The 24978-nt window shown below is 37.1% G+C and overlaps 2 protein-coding genes across 2 annotated transcripts; both read left to right on the forward strand.

Annotated features, from left to right (window-relative positions):
- Positions 1–324: 324 nt before the first annotated feature.
- Positions 325–8434, forward strand: gspt1l (G1 to S phase transition 1, like). Its single transcript, XM_065271772.2, has 14 exons — positions 325–733; positions 2075–2116; positions 2571–2822; positions 3048–3081; positions 3175–3252; positions 3412–3592; positions 5413–5567; positions 5693–5833; positions 5930–6023; positions 6144–6224; positions 6314–6487; positions 6578–6667; positions 7499–7667; positions 7790–8434. The coding sequence occupies exons 1-14, from the start codon at positions 538–540 to the stop codon at positions 7840–7842; spliced, it is 1740 nt and encodes a 579-aa protein (XP_065127844.1). The 5' UTR covers positions 325–537; the 3' UTR covers positions 7843–8434.
- Positions 8435–12652: 4218 nt separating this feature from the next.
- nde1 (nudE neurodevelopment protein 1) lies at positions 12653–23169 on the forward strand. Its single transcript, XM_065271762.2, has 9 exons — positions 12653–12855; positions 13669–13770; positions 13978–14131; positions 19389–19537; positions 19649–19785; positions 19959–20162; positions 20933–21018; positions 21221–21366; positions 21463–23169. Exons 2-9 carry the CDS (start codon positions 13685–13687, stop codon positions 21509–21511), a joined length of 1011 nt encoding a protein of 336 aa, XP_065127834.1. The 5' UTR covers positions 12653–12855; positions 13669–13684; the 3' UTR covers positions 21512–23169.
- The last annotated feature ends 1809 nt before the right edge of the window (positions 23170–24978 follow it).

A 24978-nucleotide genomic window follows, 5' to 3' on the forward strand; every position in this document is an offset into this window, starting at 1 on the left:
TTTCTTGATAAACTGCTGCTTTGTCACATTATTGAAAGCAAATGTCATTTTAAGAATTTTAACTTTAAATCCTAATTGAAATGTCTTCTATTTTTTTATTTATATTTTTATATGTTTTCTTCGTCTTTGCCCGGAAATGGATTATTTTGTAGTTTTAAAAAGAGGTCACGAAAACGGTCGGTTTGTCCGTAATGTGGAAATGTAGTTTTCCGATCGAATCCGCTCATGTACTCGTTACGGTCTTCCTGAACCAAACGAACTACATTTCCCAGAAATCCACACGCTGTTGCTCCACGAGGTCAGGGCTGTCGTCAGCGCACACGAGGACTCATTCCGAGTGCTTAGTCAAACCTCCCTTTCTCTCGCCCCTTGCTGAGAGACACCGGCTGTTTGATTTTAACAAAACTGGGAGAAGGCCCGCGCCACCAACAGAAAGTTTGGACGACGTGAGGGGCGACCTTAACGACGGTTAAGGCCAGACACGAAAGCGATCACGTTTGTGGCTTTAAAGTGTGTCTGTGAAACAGCTGTGTGGCGATGGACGCGAGAGACACTGCCCCTGATTCCTGGGATCAGGAGGACGATGGCGAGGCCCAGGTCGACGTGCAACTTTCCAATGCGTTTAGTGCCCATCTAAACGTGGACGCCAAGCCGTTTGTCCCCAACGTACACGCCGCAGAATTCATTCCATCCTTCCTGCAGAAGGACTCGGCGGAAACGGAGGAGTCAGTGGGTGAGTTCCCGGTTAAGTTCGCCGGTTATTTAACGTGGTGTCGGCGCGTTAGCTGTTAGCCGCGCACACGCTTGTTCGCATGAGCTCGCCGCAGCTGGTTAGCATCGATGCTACATTACAGTTACGATCATAGCGCGACTTGAAGCGGAAACGAGGCCAGCGTGTTCGCATTTCACGTGCCATAGTATAAAAGTTAAGAAATTGCATTATATAAGGGGTTGCCTAATTAAATAACATGTTAACAATACCATAATAAATATTTTAGTAGAAAGAAAGAGCGAGTGAATCAGTTGGGTGGTTGCTTCAGTATGGAAGTGCTGGAAGGGCTAAGTTAAGCCATTTTAAGAGCCCACGTCTCTCTGGAGTTTAAATCGTTTAGGTGGTTAACAGAATAGTTAAAGTCATGTGACTACATTTTAATCCGTGCTCATACAAAAGACACCCAATGTTGCTGTCGTAAATAAAGCATTGGTAACATTACAGGTGAATAAGCACGTAACGTTACTATACGTAATTTTCTTTGTTGGTTAATACCTCAATTAAAGAGTTTCATTTCAATTTAAGTAGGTAATTCGCCCCCATCTCTGTTGTTTACTGCAAACATAATGTACCCCCACGAGCTATGTTGTTTTTGGTATGACATTGACATCGGTTATTTTATAAAACTTATTTAAAATGACCCACAGAGTAGATTGAACAATCACACTATTATTAATATAAATGTGTACTACAGCAAGTGTCTTAACTCCTACTTGCAGTCTTTGTCAAAGTTGTTTTACTTGACTTTAGTTTGTTTATAAGGTACACATTGCAGGTTTCTTAGAAAGTTCACTGTTGCATGCACACAGTTTTATCAGATCTTATCAGTTTTTCTTCCCCAGTTAAAATTTGCATAAACATACATAGCATTTGAAGCTATAAAGTAACAATCAGTGGGTGTAGGTCAACTAAGAAACAAAGTAGTGTGGATATTCAAATTTACAGTGCAAACTTCATTCCATTCATTTGGGTGTCTAAATGGAGATTTATTTTAGGTGGAGAACTTGCCCCTTAGCCAAATGATGTCTTGTTGCGAAATAATACCTTTTTTAAAACAACGTGGGTGTTTGTTGTGGGATAAGACTCCTTTTATTTACTTTTGTCCCTCATGCTATGGCCTGTTTTACCACAAAGAAACTAGGATGTGCTGTTCGCAAACTGTTATTACATATGGCAGTTTGTTGTCGGCACATGCCTAAATTGGAACATGGTCACGTGTTGCACTTTTAAGATTATCGTTCTTTGTAACTAGGCCGTATTGTATAATTACAACTTTAAATGTCAGCCTCGCTTCTTTTGCAGGACCCAATACAGATGCCAACATGAAAGTGTCAGAGAATGAAGGTAAGTAAATGCTGAGACACAACCACACGCTTGTCCACAACTACTAACCACCTAACAAAGCTTAATAAATAGAGAAGTAGGCATAAACTACACTTGGTAACATTTGAAGTGGCTCAAAAAGTTCATCAAAGTTGTCCTAAGATAAAAAAAAAGGGGTATAATTTTAAGACAACTTTTGTGAACGGATTTGATCCACTTCAAATGTTGACTAGTTTAGATCTGTAAAACTCAGGTGCTGATAGTCAGGCTTGAGTTAGTAACGTACAATCCCCGTGTTGTGGTTCAGTGTAGTGTGTAGACGCAACAATTGTGTTGACACCAAAAGCAGCTGTGTTAGTCAAATGATAACATTGAAAATGATCAAAGCAATTCTCGCTGACTTAGGATATCCACTGTTGCACCAGTTTTCTGTATGTCCTGTTTAGTTATATTATAATTTTGTTTTTGCCATCAGCTCCACCAATGGAAAATGGTGATGCAGAGATGACAGCTGATGAGACATGGGAACAAAAAGGGAGTGAGCCCAGCGAGGCTGAGGCTGAGCCGGGAGGCAGCCCCGGAGGGGACGGGGGTCCGGCTGAGGAAGACTCCCCGCAAGAGGAAGAAATGGAGGAGGAAGAAGTAGTGCCAATACCTAAAGTAGTCCCAACACAGCCAAATGCCCCCAAGAAGGAACATGTTAATGTGGTCTTTATTGGCCATGTCGGTTAGTGTTTGTATGTTGTCTTCACATGATGCTTACATTGTAATGCTTTGACAAAAGTTGTGATATGATTACATTCTTAAAGAAATGTAATATTGTTTAATGTTTGTTTGTTAAAATTGTTAATAATGTTTAAATGTCACATGGAAAGCACTTTTTAAGTGAACAGTCAATTGACAACTTTATCTTTCTTGGCCTCACCCTGTCTCTTATCTCTTGTTCTGGCAGATGCTGGAAAGTCAACTATTGGAGGACAAATCATGTGAGTTGCTGTTTTAATGATGTGTTTGCTGTAGATATTGAGTTCCTCTAGTTGTCAATTCTAATAGCTGTACCATTTTCTGCTCCTCCGCAGGTATTTAACAGGAATGGTGGACAAACGAACTCTGGAGAAGTATGAGAAAGAAGCCAAGGAGAAGAACAGGGAAACTTGGTAATTATGTGGTTTCAAACTTTAAATATTTAATTTGACCGTTCGTAAGTGGATTAGCTAAAACACACATCAGTCATACACGCAGATTTTGTTAATACTTTGGTAACTGCTTTTGTACCAATAGGCAGTAAGATTCAAATACAATAAATTGTCTTTCAGGTACCTCTCCTGGGCCTTGGACACAAATCAGGAGGAGAGAGACAAGGGGAAGACGGTGGAGGTTGGACGTGCATACTTCGAGACGGAGAAAAAGCACTTTACCATTCTAGATGCACCAGGTCACAAAAGCTTCGTCCCCAACATGATAGGCGGAGCTTCTCAGGCTGATTTGGCAGTGCTGGTGAGTCACAACATGGAGTAGGCATTGAAGAGCAGCCATGATAAATATCCACTAATGCACAGTACCGCTCAAAAGATTAGAAAAACTTTCTCATGACCTTTAATGTGAAGGTTTGTGTTTAAATGTTTAAAATTGCTTTTGTAGACAAAAGCATAAATGAGCCATCGTTTTTATTTCATAAGAAAACAAAAACATTTCTTTCAAGAATTGACCAAATAATGGGTTCCCATGATTTTCCCTTGAAATCCTTGAAAGTTTGTGAATCTGGGGCCCTGGGACGTTTTTAAAAATATAAATGCATAGATACAGGTCATTGAAAGTGCTTGAATCTATTTTATCCAAGAAGTTTTCTGGAAAAAATCCATATTATTCCCTGTGTAGTGTAGGATAATATCATAAAAACTCTAAAATTCACACATGCTAAACTGTTCGCTTTAAATGCTTATATCCTCTGTATGCGAATGTTGATTCATACCAGAATGCTTTTTTGCATATTTGTGTTTGACACATGAAAACGTCTCGGGTTACGTATGTAACTGTTGTTCACTGAGAAGGGAACGAGAAGCTGCGTCTCCCTTGCCATACTTCCTGCTCCCTGTAACGCAATCTTTGGCAATATTTCAGATAGCAATATACTTCCTGGCTCTCCCGTCACCCTGTCTTTGTTGTTAAGCTTCACCATTGGTTGAATTTTATGTACACATTCAGACACACTTACCCCTGGTGGGCGCCCCCAAAGTGTCACCGCAGTGACGCAGCGAGAGTTCCCTCAAAAGGGAACTGTAACAATGTATCCTAAAAAGTAACACGATGTAACCTTGTTCTCACTTGAAATGTGTCCCCACATTTAGTCCTTGAATTTGAGGGTATTGGACCTGGAAGTTCCTTGAAAGGTCCTTAAATTTGAAGTTAACTTAGGTGTGGGAACCCTGAATGATGAAAAAACAGCCAATAAGATACAAAAATAGTTGGATTATGTTAATGCTGTTAAAAAAGCATTAAAGAGTGAGAGCTCAAGTCTGCTTGAAAAAATGCCACAAGTATGATTTATCACATTCTATGCAAAATTGACTACTTTGAAGGTGTTTAAAGTCACAATGAAATCGAAGTAGCGATTGTCTGATTTTCCTTTTCCCAGGCCCGTCCACCTGCCATACCCTGTTATCGGAACAACAAAGTAATTTTAGAGTAGTTTCTTTTGAATAACAAGCTAAATAAACAACATGTCAATTTCCTTAGTTAAAATCATAGCTAAAGCATATCAAAAACTACACTGAGCTAATGTTACTGTGTAAAATGTGTACTATATAATAAAATCAATCTAAATTTCCCATTAAATAGCAGGAATTCATGATCGCCGCTATCCCTCTTCTTAAGGAAACCAAAACATTTGTTATTTTCGACGAGGTATTTTTTCAAGAGTTCAGTTTAGCACTAGTTAAAGTAGACCATTAAACAAAGAGAGACCAGAAGTAAAGTTCTTCTCAGATATAAAATTGCGTCTTTGCATGTGCGTTCAATGAAACCATCTATAGAGAGAACGTTTCGAGAAGGAGAGGAGATGAGATTCCCGTTTTTGATTTACGATTATTAGGGCACAGGAATAAAAAAATGAGTTGCACAAACAAGTCATTTGCAAAAAACCCACTATATTCTTAAAATAATATAACCTGTCTGCTGCACACCTGGAGCGGTGATGAATTTTTATTGTCAGTCAGTAGAGGGAGCTGTTTGTATAGAAAAGTCAGACTATAGGCTTTGACTTTTTGTTATTTGACCGTTCGCTGTGGACCCTGAATTAATGTTATTTTTTTCTAAAGGTGATCTCTGCAAGGAAAGGAGAGTTTGAGACGGGCTTTGAGAAAGGCGGTCAGACGCGAGAGCATGCCATGTTGGCCAAAACCGCTGGTGTGAAGCATTTGATTGTACTTATAAACAAAATGGATGACCCAACAGTGAACTGGAGTCTGGAGAGGTCAGTAAATACAGTTGTGTGTTTGAATGTCCAAAATCACTTTCTTCCCTTTCACTTTTTCTTTCTATCAATATATTTGAATTTTCTGTTTGTAATTTAACTGCTTTTTTATTATTTGCATGTAGGTACGAAGAATGTAAAGAGAAACTTGTTCCATTTTTGAAGAAAGTTGGCTTCAATCCCAGAAAAGATGTCCATTTCATGCCATGTTCAGGACTCACTGGAGCCAATCTAAAGGAGCCGGCAGAATTCTGCCCATGGTATACGTAAGTACGCTGAGCTGTAATGAATTATGGAGAACATCTAAAACATACATCATAAGTCTCACCTGTTTTTTTGTTTTGTTTTTTATATATGGACAGAGGGTTACCATTCATTCCACATCTGGACAGTTTACCAAACTTTAACAGATCAAGCGATGGGCCCGTCAGGTTACCTATAGTAGATAAATATAAGGTGAGTAAAATATTCATTATAATACATTTTAAAATGTCAACATCATTCATAAATTTAATTTCTTATGGTTTTGTGAATGACATGATGACATGTTTTTAATGTGTGTTTGGCTCTTTGTAGGACATGGGCACTGTGGTCCTGGGAAAGCTTGAATCAGGATCAATCTGTAAAGCTCAGCAACTTGTGATGATGCCCAACAGGGTAAGATAATCAGAGCTGCTTTTCTCCTTTACATTTAATGCCCTGAACTTTCTGTATCACGTATATCTGGCTTTGTCTACCTTGTGCAGCACACTGTGGAGGTGCTGAGTCTGCTTTCCGATGACGTTGAAACGGATGACGCTGCACCTGGTGAGAACCTGAAATTGCGGCTTAAGGGTATTGAAGAGGAGGAGATCCTGCCAGGCTTTATTCTCTGCAATGCTGAGAATCTCTGCCACACTGGGCGTACCTTTGATGCCCAGGTAAAGGGAAATCCCTGTTATTAAAACCTGAAATGGAGAGCTGTTTTTCTGCAATTTTGTACATTGTGTGTTTTTGTCTGCCATTTTCAGATAGTCATCATTGAACACAAGTCAATCATCTGCCCGGGTTACAACGCTGTTCTTCATATTCACACCTGCATTGAAGAAGTTCAAATCACGGTAATGATTATTTGAACTTGAGTTGAATTTAAATTAATTGTCATTTTCTTACTTTTAGGGTTTTTTTTATTTATTTTTATTTTATTCACATTTCTTTACAAATACAATTTACAAAATCTCTCTCTGGGAGACTTGATGTAGAACAAAGTTGAACACAGTTATAATACAGAATAAAGTAAATAAAATAAACAGAAATAAAATAATGTAAAATAAGCATTAAGGTACTTAGGCATTTCAGTCCATAAGGCATATCAAAGTTATTCAAATAAGTATACTATTCTCAGTCTACAATTTTCCTTAAATTAAAGTTACATGGAAGCTTATTAAATTATAATGACAAAAATTTTGAGACATCTTCACATAGAGAGTACATCTTTTCACTGGAATTTATCAGAAGTTTCAAAGAAGCAAAGTATTCCCTCAATTCAATTTTAAACACCATTAGGGATGGATTTTTGTTTTGCCTTCTCACTTTTAGGTTGTTCGTAGATTATTTATAGTTGGTTAATTATTATGCCACCAGACATGGTAGAGGCGGCAAGCGCGAGTGATTTACATGTTAAGTCAATGCAAAGACGCGATTAGGCATCCTGTGGCGTTTAAGTTGAAAAATCTTAACTTGATTTTTCAAATTTCCAAGTGATGTCTCGGATGACTAGAATTTCACGTGCAAATGAAGCGAGTAAACTCAAATGTTCAAGCGTCCAACTATACACGAATAGCGCGTTTTTGTCACCTCTACCATGGCTGGTGTGAATGCACTATTAGCTTTTGCCATAATGCAGATTCTGCCGTGACAGTTTTAAAGTGATTTTTTTTGTCGCTTTACAGGCCTTAATCTGTCTGGTGGACAAAAAGACAGGGGAAAAGAGCAAAACGCGACCCCGCTTTGTTAAACAGGACCAAGTGTGCATTGCTCGTCTGAGAACAGCTGGGACCATCTGCCTTGAAACCTTCAAAGATTTCCCTCAGATGGGACGCTTCACCTTACGAGATGAGGGTAAGTGGATTTTATCTCCTAAGGCACATTTTTGTCACAAGTCTTGCTTTGGTATCTCTTCCTTGATTTTTATGATCATCTGTATAACAATAACACAAATGTGTGCTTTTCTCATCTTATAGGGAAAACCATTGCCATTGGGAAAGTGTTGAAACTTGTTGCTGAGAAGGACTGAAAACAGTGTTGATCTGAAATGACTGACAGAGGTGGAGGTAGATGCTGCTTCGGTTGCGGCACACTTCATAGCCCTCCTGTCCTTTCTCTCCCCTCTGCCTCCTAAAGACCAGCTTAAAAAACTTCTCTTAAAAGAAATCTGTTTTTAAGCAAATGAAAATGAAATCAAGTCCACATGTGTCAGCTTTCTCATATTGAGAGCTCAGCGATGCCATTGTTTTAGGTTCTTCCCCCGTGACCTCTTCCCTGTCAGCCTGCACATGATTAATGGCAAGAGATTTAGCTCTTTTTCCAAACTTTTTTTATTTTTATAATTTTTCTTTTGGCTTCCATCAGAGAAATATAATGGCAGCAGATACAGTAAACGTATGTGGACCAAGATTTGCTTGTTAACATAAAATGATCTATGAACAGTAAAGAATGATTAACCAATTGAAACCAAAATGTCAATATCTTGGTTGTACATGTCTCCCATTGCTTATTCCCATTTTGGTTTCTCTGTTCATATAACGTTCTTGCCGAGTGCACGAGCGTGTTCATTATTAAAGCATCTTCTATGACAATAAAATATAAAATTGGGGAAAAAATGAGAAGGTTGTGCTTGTTTCTTCCTTGATTCAGAAATGTGTGTTGTGGTTTTGCCCAAATGTGATGAGTCATTTCAAACAAACAAAAAGTGTCGTTTTTGTTACATAACATGTTTCTTAAGTTCAATACATTTAAAGAATAATATGATTTAGACCCAGTTTGCGGTCTGTATGTGTAGCAATTACTTATTGCCATAAAATATCTATTTACAAAAAATGTTTGCTGTTGTGTGTTCAATCCAGCCATATGGATCTCCTGTAATATCCAGATACTAAGTTTAGTGTACATGGTTAAACGAACACTATTCTATGATTTGCATGTTTTAATTGTATTAAAATGTAGCCCATTTGGTGCAATGTGATTTTAATTGAATGCTTGAAGTTGCATTGGATTAAAGTGTCTGCTAATTCACTAAATGGTAATGTAATATTTCTGGGCACTGAGACACAAATAGGGCAGCGTGGTCCTGCTCCAGATGTTCATACAGTAATAACACACCCACAGGGAGTGGCTTTTGTTACACTGTATTTTGTGGATAAATACAGTAACTGGCACACAGACGTGGAACAAGAGCTTCTGTGTAATCATTGATGGGTTTCTGAGCTTTCCAAGTAAGTTTGCTTTTAAAAATATATATGTACATTTAAGCATGCGATTTTGCTTTTATTTATTTTTTTTGAAAATGTGCTTGTTATAATGTTCAGTATCATTTAAAGCTGCTGTCACTAATGGTTTTTCATTTATGTAGTTGAAGATGCTTTCCAACGTATCTGCAGTTCCTAATGAGGGTAGTAGCCTGGGAATGGATGGCTCCAGCTCTTGTCCTCCACGGAAGGTCTCCAAAAGTGGGAAATGTGGCTGGAGTCAGTTTCATAAACCTGCATTGGCCATATTCATCGGGGGTCTTCTGTTTGGCACAGGCACTGCACTGTCATTACTGTACTTTACCCAGGTTGGCAATGTGCCCTATTTAGTTGGACCTGTGTTCTTGTCTGTGGGGCTGATGTTTTTGGTGACTGGACTTGTCTGGGTTCCTGTTATCAAACAGAAGATGATTCATACAGCTATGACCCAAATGAACCCTGGCAGACCTCTACTACCAGAGCAGGGAAATCACACACAGTCTTGTGTTACCATTTCATAAGGACTAGATTTTTTAAGAAAATGTTTTGTTATCGCATTGCATTAATATGTTTTTATGCTGTCATATGTGACATTTTTCTGTGCATACATTTGTTTCCTATTGTAAGTGCTTTTTCCTGGTAAATCCCTAGAAATGGATTAAAGTGGCTTCAAATGCTCACCGCTGATGTCATAAGAGGACAGAATTAACTCCGCTCATACTGATAAATCGAGTTACACAGAATACTGTGTACATTTTTAAGCTCTAAGATTAATTACAGAATGAACTGATTGTATGTCATTCTCTAAATCATTTATTTTTGCCTATCATTGTGTTGGTAGCTGGATGAAAGGATTAATTTTTCAGATGTATGTGTTTTTTTTTGGGGGGGGGGGTAACCTTAATAATCAAAGCTATTGGAAACCCTACAATTTGTATACAGTTAGTAATAAAAACCATAAAGTTGACAGTTCAAACCCTCTACTTTCAAACCAAATGTACACTCTTAAATTTATGTTAAGCTCGATGCTTTCATTTTTTTCTGACAGGATCATGTTTATATCCTCACATCATTTATCGACTCATAAAATAATTTTAGACCATCGGTATAATGTATAATAAAGTGCTTCTCCAAAGTTTATATAAACCGGTGCTGGTCATATAATTAGAATATTATCAAAGGTTGATTTATTTAATTCCATTCAAAAAGCGAAACTTGTATATTATATTCATTCATTATGCACAGACTGATCCATTTCAAATTGTTATTTTCCTTTAATTTTGATGATTATAACTGACAACTAAGAAAAATCCCAAATTCAGCATATTTTTACTCAGCAGGGATTTTTAGAAATCTGGGTCAACTGAAAAGTACGAGCATGTACAGCACTCAATACTTAGCTGGGGCTCATTTTGCCTGAATTACTGCAGCAATGCAGCGTGGCATGAAGTCAATCTCAGGTGCTCAGGTGTTATGAGAGCCCAGGTTGCTCTGATAGTGCCCTTTAGCTCTTCTGCATTGTTGGGTTTGGCATATCACATCTTCCTTCTTCACAATACCCTATAACTTTTTATGGGGTTAAGGTCAGGCGAGTTTGCTGGCCAATTAAGGACAGGGATACCAGTTCCTTAAACCAGATACTGGTAGCTTTGGCACTGTGTGCAGGTGCCAAGTCCTGTTGGAAAATTAAATTTGTGCATCTTTATAAAGTTGGTCAACAGCAGGAAGCATGAAGTGCTCTAAAACTTCCTGGTATACGACTGCGTTGACCTTGGACCTCAGAAAACACAGTGGACCAAAACCAGCAGATGACATGGCACCCCAAACCAACCAGGAACTCAAGCAACGTGGATTGTGCACCTCTCTTCCTCCAGACTCTGGCACCCTTATTTCACAATCCTCTCCAGGGTGCGGTTATCCTTATTGCTTGTAAACTTTTTTCTACCACATCTTTTCCTTTACTTCGCCTTTTTTATTACACACAGTGAACAGCCAGCCTCTTTTCCAATAACCTTTTGTGTCTTGCCCTGCTTGTGCAAGGTGTCAATGGTCATCTTTTGGACAAGTCAGCAGTCTTTCCCATAATTGTGTAGTCAAAGAACTAGAATAAGAGACCAGTTTAAGGCCTTTGCAGGTGTTTTTAGTTAATAAGCTTATTAGAGTGTGGCACCAGGGTGTCTTCAAAATTGAACCTTTTCACAATATTGTAATTTTCTAATTATATGACCAGCACCTGTATGAGTTGGGAAGTCGTAAGAACGATATCGCGTGCATTCAAGTCGATTTGTTTGGGGCAAGATATATATATTATATTTGTAATGCCTTGCTGAATATATGAGACACAAAATCACTAAAATCAACATCTTTTTTATTGTCTTTTAATTGGTTTTGATATTTTTACATAAGAAAGAGAAAAAATTTTGAAAAAGGGGAAAATTACTGAAAAAAGCAGCAATGAATAAAATTAGTAGCAGACGATAAAGTAATTATTGACATAATAATAAAAATAAATAAATAAATAACAACTGCAGAAATAACATTAAAAAAATAGACCCTTTTACGGTTTGTACACGATGACGTGGCAACGTATGCGCTCACATCTTGGCAACGGAAGTATGACAAGAATCAGCAGTGAAGCAACACAGACAGAAAAAGTTATTTATTAGTGCAACCAAACGCAACAACCAGATATTTTGATGCTGCCGTTTTGATAAACTTTCTGAGTTAGAACCACTGGGGAACGACACCACTTCCGTTGCCGTGATGCGTGCGCAGGCTATTTGATCATTTGTGTTGTAAAAGGGTCTATAAAAGAGGGCCTGAGTTCGACGAAATGAAACTTTTTTTCATATGGTGTGTCACTAACTCTTTGGGTGTTCAAAGAAAATCCTTCATTTCCCACTCAGTTATGATTATGGTTGCATTAAATACGACGTGACTAGTTTTATTTCCATTTACATTTTAGTGTGCTTGCCATGACAAAGCTGTACATTTGCCAAATGCCAACGCATTTGCAACTGGGCTGTGCAAATAGTGCAAATAAAAGTATAAATTAAACTACAGTGCAGAATTAAAAGTGAAATAGTAAGTTATAGAAATAAATAGAACAAAAAGCTATGCACAAAGCTATGCCTTAAAAAGACCTTGTACTGACATATCTTAACATATATGTGCTATTATTTTGTCTCAAGATGCACACCAGTATTGTTTTTGTAAGGTTTGTTTGTAAAAACTACTTAAAAGTCCTAATATAGCTAAAACCTAATCCTGGATTAATCTAAACCCTATCCTGGAAACCGCCCCTAAGTCACACATCAGTCCTTGTGTTTTCTTAACAGAAAGATCAGTTTCTCATTGTTTGACAGACTTTCAAATGTTGTTTGAATCTTGTTAATCTTGTTTATGCAGTTTATATAAATAAACCACGTACTTTGTGCTTATCTGTTAGAAAGTGCAGCCCTGTCTCAAGTTATATTCCTGTGTGAATTGTTTTTGCGCCTCTAGTGGCTGTGGAAGATGAGAGGATTGCTTAAAACAAGCGCATCTGAACAACCAACCAGTGGTCCGAAAAACAATGGCGTCATTACAAATTGCCCAATCAGACACTGGTATGAAACAAACCACGATCCGAGAGTTTTTTACACAACAGGGGAAGAATCCTATTGTCAGCAGTGTAATGTGCCAGTAAATAAGTGGCGTATTATCTTGTTATGCTACTTTCGATAGCGCGTAGTGCAGTATTTTCTGTTACAGTTCATCTGTCTAACGTTATTTGAAGAACGGAAGTTGAGCATTACATAGAGGTAAGTTGAATTGCTAGCTAGCGTGATGGACCGTGATAATGGTCATAGTTTGATCAGTTCTGCTCAGGGTCTAGACAGTTCTCTGAAATTCCTATTAGCATGCTTTACTTAATTCTCAGCTGTAATATGTTTATTTAATCAGTGTTGTATATCACCATATAATTTAAAGTATTTATTAGAAATATCTGTATCAGAGATTGTCTCATCCGGCCGTTCACAAAACTTGAAGTGACCGGTTTGCTGTTAGCCGGATAGCTCAAGAAGACTGAATCTACGCATGTTTCTATTCTTCACCTTGAAATATGATTTTTCCATCGTCCTTTGCTTGTTTTTATCAGAAACAAAGTTGCATGTTACCGTACGTGACTCTTTTTAATTGATAACTTACTTTTGGGATGGGGTGTCATTATCTTAGGCCGGGTTTCTAAGTCATCTTTCGTCTTCAGATAGTTCAACTAATGTAAGCCATAATATTAAAACAATTTTACAGTTCAAACTTTAAGCTTTTTTGCTCGATGGGTAATTTCTAGTCTTTTAAATTCATCATATGGCACGCCCTTCCTTCTCTGTTATGCCTCACTATTACAATGAACTGTGCACACAAGAGGAAGCTGTTCAATGGCCAAAATAGACTACGTAATTTTTTCGTCTTTGTCATAATTTATTTATAGAGAATTACAAATGTTTTCTAGAGATCCCATAGTTGTAAAAATAAATGTTAAGTGTTCATATGAGATCTTTAGGGTTAGGCATCATTAATAAATATGCCGTTTTTTACCATTAATATCATATGAAATTACATTATGTCTGTAGGTCTGAGTAAACAGCAATGAGTGACCCTCACCCAACATCATTTGGATCTGTTGAAGAGGAGAGGGACTACTGGAGGGAGCAAAGTGCCAAATACCACCAGAGGTAGTTTCTATTATTTTTCATGTATTCTGAAAGGTCACTTCAGTAGATCTGCAATGAAAAAGTTTTGCATTTTCTGTGACTCAGCGGTTGTTGCCAAAGACCAGATTGTACCATGCACTTGTTTTATTATGCATTGTCTGATTCTCAGATTTTTAGAACACTATTTTTAGACATCTTAACATGGATATCAATGGACTCTCTGTTTAGGGCTGAAGAGGCACAGGAGGAGCTGCAGGAGTTTCAGCAGATGAGTCGAGACTATGAGGTGGAGCTGGAAACCGAACTGAAGCAGTGTGAGGCTCGTAACCGTGAGCTGCTTTCAGCCAACAACAGGCTACGCACGGAGTTAGAAAACTACAAGGTACGGTCGCAGATCATGGTTTTTGTTGGACGACTTATGGCAGACATCAACATATTATTTACTTTCTTGCAAAATTATTACGATGGTCCTCTTTGCAGAACATGACATCCAGATCCAACTCCTCCCACTATGCTGGTTCATTCACCAATCTTACAGCCCGTAATTAGTTGCAACCCGTGATCTCCAACGTTTGCTCTTGTCATTAAAGTCTAGATTTGTTTAAAGAGCACCTATTGTCCAATTCATGTTTTTACATTTAATTTGGTGTGTAAGTGTGTATTAGTTCATGTGAACGATATGCAAAAAAGGTACAGTAAACGATGATCCAAGTTATCGTCTTTAATGTAAATCTCTTTTCTTGGACTACAACAAACATACAGATTGTAGGCAAAAGTTTACTTCCTGGGATTGGTGATGTAGAGAAGAGCGACATTATCATAATTCCTCCCGCTTGGACTCACAGCCAAACGTACAGATTAGCTGGCCAATCAGGGACACAGAGCTTATCAAATCTGTGTGTTTCAGGAAGAGCGAAATCTGGAGCTACAAACAACTGGATTTTTTTTAGATTAGGATTTAATGAATGCTGAATTTTGATGTTAAAAATATAATTAAGCGATCTTTACTGGGATTGTGAAGCAAATGGGCAGCTGTAAGGAAACATGTCTGAAGTCAAACTTGAACAGTGTGCTAAACTAGTGCATATATGTTCTGTTGCATTTGATCTTTTTGTAAGGTTTAAATAAGAATCTTACCATGAAACTGACAGTAGCTACGTTTACATGCAACTAAATAATCTGTTTGTAATCGTATTGATGGCTCAATCATATTGAAAAGCCTTCATGTAAACACCTTTATCAAAACAATTGAGGTTGATCGGATGCAAATTTCGATCGCATTGAAAGGGGTGGTGTAGTTCGATCTGTGATCCGATCATCAGGAGAAAACGAGTGAATCATAGTACTTTCATAACTTAAAGTAATAAAGTAGCGTCATGCCTTTTGAAAATGTAGTTTTTTTTATTGCGTATATCTGGAAACTTCTTTAGAACAACTTATTCCAACTCAGCTTTGTACGTTTATCCAGAGATAAAGTGTGAACTTGACGAGAGATTTTGTGCGCTGGGTGCCTTTGCCAAGTCCTCTGCTTTATTCGAGTTCAGATTTGTGCTACTGTCTGCGGGTTGTTTTTTCTGCTGGTTAAAGATGAAAGGATTTTGTTCATTAGTTTATTAGTTCATTAGGTATTTGGGCTGTGAATAGTCATTGGGATGCTTTTGGGCTAGTATTGAATCTCCATCGGGATGGTTTTGATACGTGAAGCTGGCAACCCTGACTGTGCGCTTGCACAGATATTCGGTTCAGATTATATAGAATGTACATATAAACTAACATTTCAGTCAGATTGCAATGCTTAGTGTGCATGTAAACTGTTTTGTCGTAACCTTCAATCAGGTTAAATTAGATCGGATTGACAATCTTGTGCATGTAAACATAGCCATTATTCTTTAAAAGGTACCCTGACTATTAAAGGCGGGGTGCATGATTTTTAAAAAACTCTTTGGAAAAGGGAGTCGGGCTGAGTACCAAAACACACTTGTAGCCAATCAGCAGTAAGTGGCATGTCGCTTACCGACATCATTGCTTGGGTTGCGTATGTATGTATGGGCTGGTCTATCAAAAGAAGGTCCAGATTCTATTGAGGTAGGGGCGTGTTTGTTTAGGTGATATCAAATGTCAACATTGGCTTTTAGAGATCATGCACCCCGCCTTAAACAAATGTATGGCGTAATGGGATTGATTATATAAATGTAAATTGGAAACCGGTACATTAGTCATAGTTTTAATAAACATGGGAAAATTAGCTTTTAATTTGAAGGTTGCTATTTTGTTTACATCTCATCAAATGACGTCAAAATGTTGTAATCAAAACCCATTCTATTAACGCAACAGTGAGGTAAATGTGATAAACAGGCTTTAATCAGTGAATTGTTAATTTATGTGAAACAGAAGATGAAAGTTAAGGCTGAATTATAGTTCTGCGTAGGACCTGCAAAGGATATGCGTCATTTTTCATTTATGCTTATGCGTCATTGTATGTGTAACTGCATGAACGGATCGCCAGTAGTCGCAGTATCAAGGCAAAGTCAAAGAAGCAGCAATTTGTTATGTGGGTCATTCTACGGAAATATCAATTTTTCTGTCCCTAGCCTTTACAGAAATATTATACTTGAAACACCCTTTAGGGTTACATTTTTTATAGTAAACAATATGTTATTTGAACAATTACACCTTATTGAGCCATCAATGTAGCAATATTTGATTTGTATTAATTAATTAGAATTCCAAGCACGTACAGAGGGACGTCATGTACAGAGGGAAAATGCTTTATTTTAAGATCAAAAACAGTGTTTTCGTCCAATTAAAATATAATAATGTGTCCATAACTATCAAATATATGATGTAAATTACATTAATAGACAAAATGCTAAATAAATATTATAAAATATAAAATGAAAGTAGTGGACCCCTGGAGTTGTGTCACTGGTGTTACAGTTTAATAAAAAAGCTCTTATTTTTAAATTAAAATCACACTGATGACATCACTTGACATCCTTCTTTCAATTTCCTGGAGATCTATGAAGAGACGCCCATATAAGTCCACTGTCTTTTTTCAGTTATCAGAAATCTTCTCATTTATCTCATGATTTCATATGAAGCTTTTAGTTTAAGTCACTGGTATTATCTCCCTTATGTTTGGGAATTGCAAAAAACTAGAATACAAATGGATTAAACTACTTAATTTAGTGAATATACAATGATTGACAACTTGTTGTTTGATACTTTGCTGCAGAAATTTTGTAAAATGCAGTTTTCATGAAATTGTCACTGGTGTTACTGTCACTGGTGTTACCTTCCTTATGGTGATTTGTTGTGTCACTGGTGTTACTGTTTTTTTCACATTAAATAAAATCTTTCACATGTGACATGATGATACATTTTAATTCATTGAATTCTGCTACACTTAAGAATTAAGCTTTAAAGCTGAAAAAAAAATTCATAAATGCCTTTAATATTGCTAAAGAAGTAAGGTAACACCAGTGACAAAAAAAGATCTATGCAGTCTTGAAGTACATGCACACAAGAAATAAAAAAATCATTAAGCTGTCATTTGTGTACTTCTAAAGTAAAAGAGTAATCTAATAATGTGGTCTAAGTTTAAATGTTAGAAAAAGAAATACATTTCTTGCCATGCCAAAAGTGGACGTTTCTGTAGAATGACCCATGTACATTGATGCATTAGCATTAGACATTTGTTTCAGCTTGAGCTTGACATCTGCAAGTGCATGCCATTAAAAATACAAAAACATCAATCTTGAAAAAATGGCAGCATTCTCTTCTCTCAAGCAGTGGGTCCTGTCCTATGTCAGCATTGAAACCATGCCCTCTCGAGGAAAAGCTATTGTCTCTCTTAACTTTTAAATACCGCTACAACCTGAATGGGTGCTTGAGATTGTGTAAGAGGTGAGGCCATTTCGTGCGCTGCGTAATATCATTTATTTTGACGGGCCTAAAACGGTGGCTCAATGACGCACTTGAGCCACCGTTATAGGCCCACCTAAAAATTATTACGCAGCGCCTGAAAATAGTCCCCTTGGTAAATTTCAATAGCTGGGGACTATTTTCGGGCACTGCGTAATATCATTGCGCCTGCTTCAGCCATGGAAAGGCAGCAAAGTCCTTGATTATTACGCCAGAATGAGAGTATAGTTTCTAGCCATATTGATTAGAAAATCACAACTTTTATTTTTACGTCAGTCTTAGTACACGATGTAACTAAAAGAGTCAAGTTTTAAATAGTAAAAATATCGAAACTCTTTGGTTATTTTTAAGCGTGATGCTAATGGTCTAATCCAGGGGTGGGGAACCCTGGTCCTGGACGGCCACTGTCCTGCATAGTTTTGTTCCAACCCTAATTAAACACACCTGAAAAATCAAACTATAGTCTTCAGGATCACTTGGAAATGAAATTCAGGTGTGTTTGATTAGGGTTGGAACTAAACTATGCAGGACAGTGGCCCTCCAGGACCCAGGGTTCCCCACTCCTGGTCTAATCAGATTAAATGGATTATGCTATGCTATGATTTTTTTTAAAAAAGTGGAATGTCCATTTAAAGTCTTTTGTGATGTGTTTCAGCAATACATTTCTAATATTTATAATGTTTTAAAATTCCTGTAAAGTCAATCTTGAAAATTGTTTCTAAACAGGACTATTCTTTTTTTAAGGTAATACAAATATTTAAAGTGTTTGCATCAATGGATTTTAGTAGTAGAAGGCACATAAATATAAAATACATTTGATTAAAGGGGACATATTATGAGATTTTTTTTTTAAAGATGTAAACTAAGTCTTAATCTAGGTCTGAGCAAAAGTGTGCCGTTTTGGGTGTGTCATTTAAAATGCAAATGAGCAGCTGAATGCAAACACTGATCACAATGATGGTGGTTTGTTGTAATTGAAGCTCAATTGTGCTGTAAAGTCCTTTTTTATCTCTCTTTCTCTCTGAACTAAATGGCAGTGCTGTGGTTGGATATTGCAGATAAAGGGGGCGGTATTACCTTATTCTGACATCACAATAGGAGCCAAATTACAATGACCTATTTTTTCACATGCTTGCAGAGAATGGTTTACCAAAACTAAGTTACTGGGTTGATATTTTTCACATTTTCTAGGTTGATAGATGCACTGGGGACCCAATTATAGCACTTAGACATGGAAAAAGTCAGATTTTCATAATATGTCCCCTTTATTAATATAGATAATAATAATAATATAATATAAAAATAAAGTATTAAAGCATCATAAGCAAGTCTTCATAGCCAAGGTACCTTTTATGCATGTAACCAAAGAAAAACATTTGAATGTTGTTTGATCAAACAAGTATTCTGAGAATCTTCAGTACATAGAGCTTTGCTGATAGTGAGGACACAATCACACATTGACAGGGATACAACAGAGACCTAATTCAGCATTAGCAAAGCAGATGATCCTTATTTTTGCAACAGTGTCCAGCGGGGCTCTCACTTGGCATATTATGCAGCCATATTTGACATATCATACCGCAGTGCAGGTAATATAAAAAAAGTAAATTTTAAATGTTTACATTTTTGTATAATAGCGTCATCTATACTTCACTATAACTTGTCTTTTACTTGAATGGGATGTAAAGGCAGTCTTTTGTCTCTTTTACCAACAGGATAAGTATGAATCACAGCACTCTGAGGCCGTCAGACATATTTCAACTTTAGAAGGTGACCTGGCAGAGACCACAGCCATCAAAGATCAACTGCACAAATATATTCGGGAGTTGGAGCAGGCCAATGATGACCTGGAAAGGGCTAAGAGGTGTGTATGGTGCTTTTTCTAGTATATTATATGGATCATACGTATATGTGTATATGTATTTGTGTGTGTGTATAATTCTACTATTCATCATTAAACTTCTGTTTCTTTCAGGGCCACTATAATGTCACTGGAGGACTTTGAGCAGAGAATGAATCACGTCATAGAGCGAAATGCCTTCCTAGAGAGCGAGCTCGACGAAAAGGAGAATCTTTTAGAATCAGTTCAGAGGTTAAAGGATGAAGCCAGAGGTAATCTCAAGTGATTCACAGAAAATCTGTTTGTATATAGACCATTTCTCTGATATAACTGACAATAGACAGTGATATTATCAGTTTTGTCAGTTTTAGATGCTTTTACATATTTTCTCTCGGTGAATGGTGTATCATTGATCGTGTGTCTGTTATCTTTCTGCTCGCGGCAGATTTAAGACAGGAGCTGGCTGTTCAGCAGAAACAAGAGCGAAAACCATCAATCAGCCTCTCTAAAGAGAAAGATAAGTCAGAAGCCACACCCTCAAGACCATCCTCTGCTGTTAACTCCGCCCTCCCGTCGCTCCTTGCCACGCCTTGCAGGCCTCCAGGCTTAGGGAGTGCATTCAACACCCCGTCAGCTTCATACAGCAGAAGTGAGAACAAGCACACATTAATCTGGTCGCGTACTTATAAAGTTAAAAATAAAACTAACATGCAAGAAATGAACACCAAATGGTTATTGTAGTTCTGTAATTGTAATTCTGGAAGTCACTTTCCAAGTATGAGTCACCATACAGTACTGTGCAAAAGTCTTAGGCCACCACCACCACCACGACTTAATGTCCGTCCATATTTCATTTTCAATCTATTTTATTAAAATCCAAACAGAAAATACAGGAAATATGTACAAAAAAAACTAAATGTCTTCTTTAGGCATCGTCGGTGTTTAGTGTGACCTCTTTTGGCACTAAACACATCTTGAGTGTTTTTGAGCAGAATGAAGTTAGGATTTAATTTTATTTAGGTTTAAGAGATCCTGCAGTTTCCTGTTATTGCTCAAGTGGAAGGGAAGTTTACCCTAAAAACTTGACACATCAGTTTACATTTTTAAACAGTTTTTAATACATACATAATGCAAAAACAACACATCTAATTTTGGCATTGTGGCCTAAGACTTTTGCACAGTACTTTATATTGGCCACTATGTCACGTTTACTTCATTTAAAGGGCACTTATTATGCAAAATCAACTTTTATGCCTTTCAAAAAAGCCATTAGCTGTCTATTTGTCTATTGTTGTGACCTAAATTAGGATCAAATCACATTTTATGGCAAATCACTGTAAAAAACAGTTTTTTGGGTTCACATACTTTTTCTTGCCACTGTATGTAAAAAAATGAATTGATTTTTGTTGTCGTGTCTAGTTGAAGGTCTGACTGGAACTCCTCTTACCACATCTGCACGGATATCTGCCCTCAACATCGTTGGAGAGTTGTTAAGGAAAGTTGGGGTGAGTTTAGCTGTTGAGGTTTAATTTTAACAATATAACGCAAGTGCTTATTACACTATAGCATTTTATTTACTCGAAAGGGATCTTTTTCATAGATGCGCAGAAGCCTGTACTATTATTGCTTTGTTTTCTCTCTTCATTATTTATTGAGGTAGATGTTTGGTTTTAATATGCATGTTTGATATGCATTACCTTGTTTCAGAACCTTGAATCCAAGCTGGCATCATGTCGAGAGTTAAACGTGCGTGAGAAAACACCCAGCTGTGCAGCAAATGGTCAGAACACATCAAGTATTTCAAGAGACACCTCAGAAAACCCATCTAACACAAATGGCCTGTATGATAAAGGGTTAGTCTCCCTATTTATTTTAAATGGATTTTTATCACATCTAGCTAGATTATAATTCAGTCTTTTTATGCTTTTTTTTACTCTCCTTGGTCACAGGATGGTGAAACGGTTGGACTTCGGAACAGGTTCAAAGATAATGCTGTGACTCAAGCATTATCTGCTCTCCCACATAAGTGTGTCTTTCATTCCCAGATCATTGGGAAGAACAGTATTTCTAATTCTTAATGTCACAATGCTTTTTCCAGGAGCCAAAGCATATCTTATTCCCATTAAGTCTTTCATGTTCCTCTTAAGGGTCATATCAACACCCTTTATTGTGTCTGTTATTATATAACTGTTCACCAGCTCTTTCCAGGCTGTGGGATGACTGTTCTACTCGTTTTATTATTTTCAGATATTGATTTCATATGTACTAAACCTTATTATGTCACATAGCTTTTTTGTGTTGTTTTTAGGTGTCTAGCAATATAGCATAGTTTAAAATGTATCATCTGCACTCTGATCCTAAGATGATTTGCTCTTTTTGCGAAATATAAAATGGGATATGATTTCAGGTGACTGATAAAGTCCATGAAATTATACCTGCAATCCCATTTTATTTGGCACTGAACTACTGAACTACCGCACAAGCTCCTTATTGGTCAAAGGACTGAAGTAGGAAAAGGATTTATTTTTAATGCAGATATTCTTTTATTTTATTTTTGTAGAAACTAGCTTTTTTAATGAGAATTGTAAGATTATGTTACTAACTGATGTTATGTCTTTAGTGGTTAAAAATATTACAAGGGGTTGAGGTGAGCTGTTGTGGACAAAAGCTGCTGTTTATTTTTATTTTTTGTTGCTCTCATGCGTTTAATGTAACCAACAAAACAAATGTGTGTGTGCATGATGAAAAATTTCACTCTGGGGCCTTATTCTAGTAATAACTCATGCAAATTTAGAAAGCTTATTTGCATCGTCAGTGCCATCTTTGATTTCAAAGGTTGTATTTGCCGAACTGGAGTAGTCGCTGTCATACCATGCGCTAAAACTGAATGTGCCTTATTTTTGTGGCCGTAACGAGCTAAAAGTTAACTTGGGTTATGGGGCATTTATTTGCCCAGAGGAAGTTGCAGCTTCTCTCGCTATACCCAATATGAATAAATTCTCTGATATGTCAGGGATGATGGAGAAACTGAATTCTAAGTGGATTTTGTTCCATTTAGTTTTCACATTTCTTTCGTGCTAGAATTAGTCAAGTAGGAAACAATATAAATACTTCAGTGAAGGGTACAAATATTTTTATGTTAAAAATATGTTTTCCATTTGCATAGAGGTACTAATATAGATAATGTATGTAGCGGTTGATAGGAATATATAGAATATTGACTTTATTGCACCGGAGTCATCTCAGGGCCTCATGTAAGCAATAACCTCACTAAAGACATTGTAACAGCACAAATTATGTGAAATATGTGTCTCAATGCACAAGTTGCATACTATTGTCAGTTATATCTGTTAACAAGTTTTCTTTGCCACACTGTAAAAAATTCTTTGCTGCCTTATTAAAAAAAATCTTAGTCATTTCAACTTACTATTATTTATCTTGACTTGAGATGAGTTGTTATTATAACCACAGATGAGTTGTTATAACTTATAAAATGAAAAATTTAAGCAGCAAAGATTTTTTTTACAGTGTATTAATGCATTTTAACACCTGCCTTTTCTGCATTCATCAGCAAAGGATTTTTTTCTCTTGCCTGTAAAACCATTACATGGTTGGTTATTCTATAACTTGCAAAATAAAATGTTTAGTTAACAGGACTTACACTGACTCTTACTTTACAAGCATGTAATGTAAAGAATGCAAAGTGCTCCTTACTATTTATTTCTATAATGCCAGTGTGTACAGGGCTCCAGACTGCCACCAAATGGGGGCATTTTGCCACCAAAATTTGAGAGTGTGCCACTGAATTTTACATCCAGTTGCACATGTGCGACCAGTAAATGTGACCTTTTTTTTTGTGATGTGACACTGAATTTGAAAACAGCACATTGCACTTTCTGCATCTATCATTAAAGTATTTCTTAGTAATACAGTGTAAATTAGTAGAAATGTGAATATTTGGATAGCATGTTGATTTACAGTGTGTGCCCCTAAATTTTCTGGTTGCGCCCCTAAAATTTTCAGTTGGGGGCCACTGTGCTCCTAGTGAAAAAAGTTAGTCTGGAGCCCTGGTGTATTTGATTGTCTGTAACAAGCCCCCATGAAATTAAACTTTTTCCTTTTAGTATAAATACGTTCGCTTAAGAATAAGAACTGACAAAATTCTCATACAGAAGTTAAAAGCGTTTAGTTTGGCACATGCGCTAAAAAAGTATAGAATTTTTTTTGACATCACCCTTCAGCTTCTTATCAAATTTCCTGTCAAATCAAATGCTCTAATCCAGCCCTCTATGTTTTGTTGTGTCTTTGCTGGACTGTGCCATACATGAAAAGCTATGGGTTATTTAAAAAAAAAAGGGTGAGGGTCTTCTCGATATTTTCGTTGTTTTTGTTAAACTGGCATCACCACATCAAATAAGGCCTTTAATAGTGTGCGTAGAAGCATGAATTTTTTTGGAGAGGTTTCCCAGATGGGTTTAGCCACAGACTAAAATTAATGTTTGAGCTGTCAGTGCCACAGTTAGTTTAATGCCTATTTGAATTTCGGTACCAATGGTAAGACCACCATGAACCACCAAGGTACCCAGACTTTCTATTGAAGACCCATGTTTTAAAGGGACATTCCACTTTTTCATTTTCCAGCTCCCCTACAGTTAAACATTTGATTCTTACCGTTTTGGAATCCATTCAGCTGATCTCCGGGTCTGACATTAGCACTTTTAGCATATTTTAGCATAATCCATTGAATCTGATTAGACCATTAGCATCAGGCTCAAAAATAGCTTCATTATTTTTCCTATTTAAAACTTGACTCTTCCGTAGTTACATCGTGTACTAGGTCGACGGAAAATTTAAGGTTGCAATTTTCTAGGCAGATATGGCTAGGAACTATACTCTTATTCTGGCGTAATAATCAAGGACTTTGGTGAACTACGCATAGTGATATTACGCACTGCCTGAAAATAGTCCCCTGCTATTGAAAGTAACCAAGGGGACTATTTTCGGGCAGTGCGCAATATCACTACGCCTGCTGCAGCCATGTTACATCAGCAAATTCACTGATTATTACGCCAGAATGAGTATAGTTCCTAACCATATCTGCCTAGAAAATCACAAATCTTTATTTTCTTTTGGTCTTAGTACACGACGTAACTAGAAAAGTCAAGTTTAAATATCGAAATATCGAAACTCTTTGGTTAATTTTTTTGTGCGATGCTAATGGTCTAATCAGATTCATTATGCTAAGCTATGCTAAAAGTGGTAGTGCCAGACACGGAGATCAGCTGAATGGATTCCAAAACGGTAAAAATCAAATGTTTAACTTTTTTCAAAAAGAGTGGAGTGTCCCTTTAAAGTGTTAATATGTAGTACCAGACTCGCCTTAAAAGAGATGTCCAGAAAAGAGGCTCCTTTATCAAATTAATGATCACTGGTTGTTTGGTAAAAAAACTGCACAGTGATGTATT

Source organism: Paramisgurnus dabryanus, chromosome 3, assembly GCF_030506205.2.
Source record: "Paramisgurnus dabryanus chromosome 3, PD_genome_1.1, whole genome shotgun sequence".
NCBI classification, from domain to species: domain Eukaryota; kingdom Metazoa; phylum Chordata; class Actinopteri; order Cypriniformes; family Cobitidae; genus Paramisgurnus; species Paramisgurnus dabryanus.

Bases quoted from the DNA above. Each gene is read 5' to 3' on its own strand.
- gspt1l (XM_065271772.2), top strand. From the start codon at position 538: ATGGACGCGAGAGACACTGCCCCTGATTCCTGGGATCAGGAGGACGAT. The intron at 734-2,074 runs GTGAGTTCCCGG...CTTCTTTTGCAG, and splicing joins GGAAACGGAGGAGTCAGTGG to GACCCAATACAGATGCCAAC. The intron at 5,834-5,929 runs GTAAGTACGCTG...ATATATGGACAG, and splicing joins GAATTCTGCCCATGGTATAC to AGGGTTACCATTCATTCCAC.
- nde1 (XM_065271762.2), top strand. From the start codon at position 13,685: ATGAGTGACCCTCACCCAACATCATTTGGATCTGTTGAAGAGGAGAGG. The intron at 19,538-19,648 runs GTGTGTATGGTG...TGTTTCTTTCAG, and splicing joins GACCTGGAAAGGGCTAAGAG to GGCCACTATAATGTCACTGG. The intron at 20,163-20,932 runs GTGAGAACAAGC...TGTCGTGTCTAG, and splicing joins GTCAGCTTCATACAGCAGAA to TTGAAGGTCTGACTGGAACT.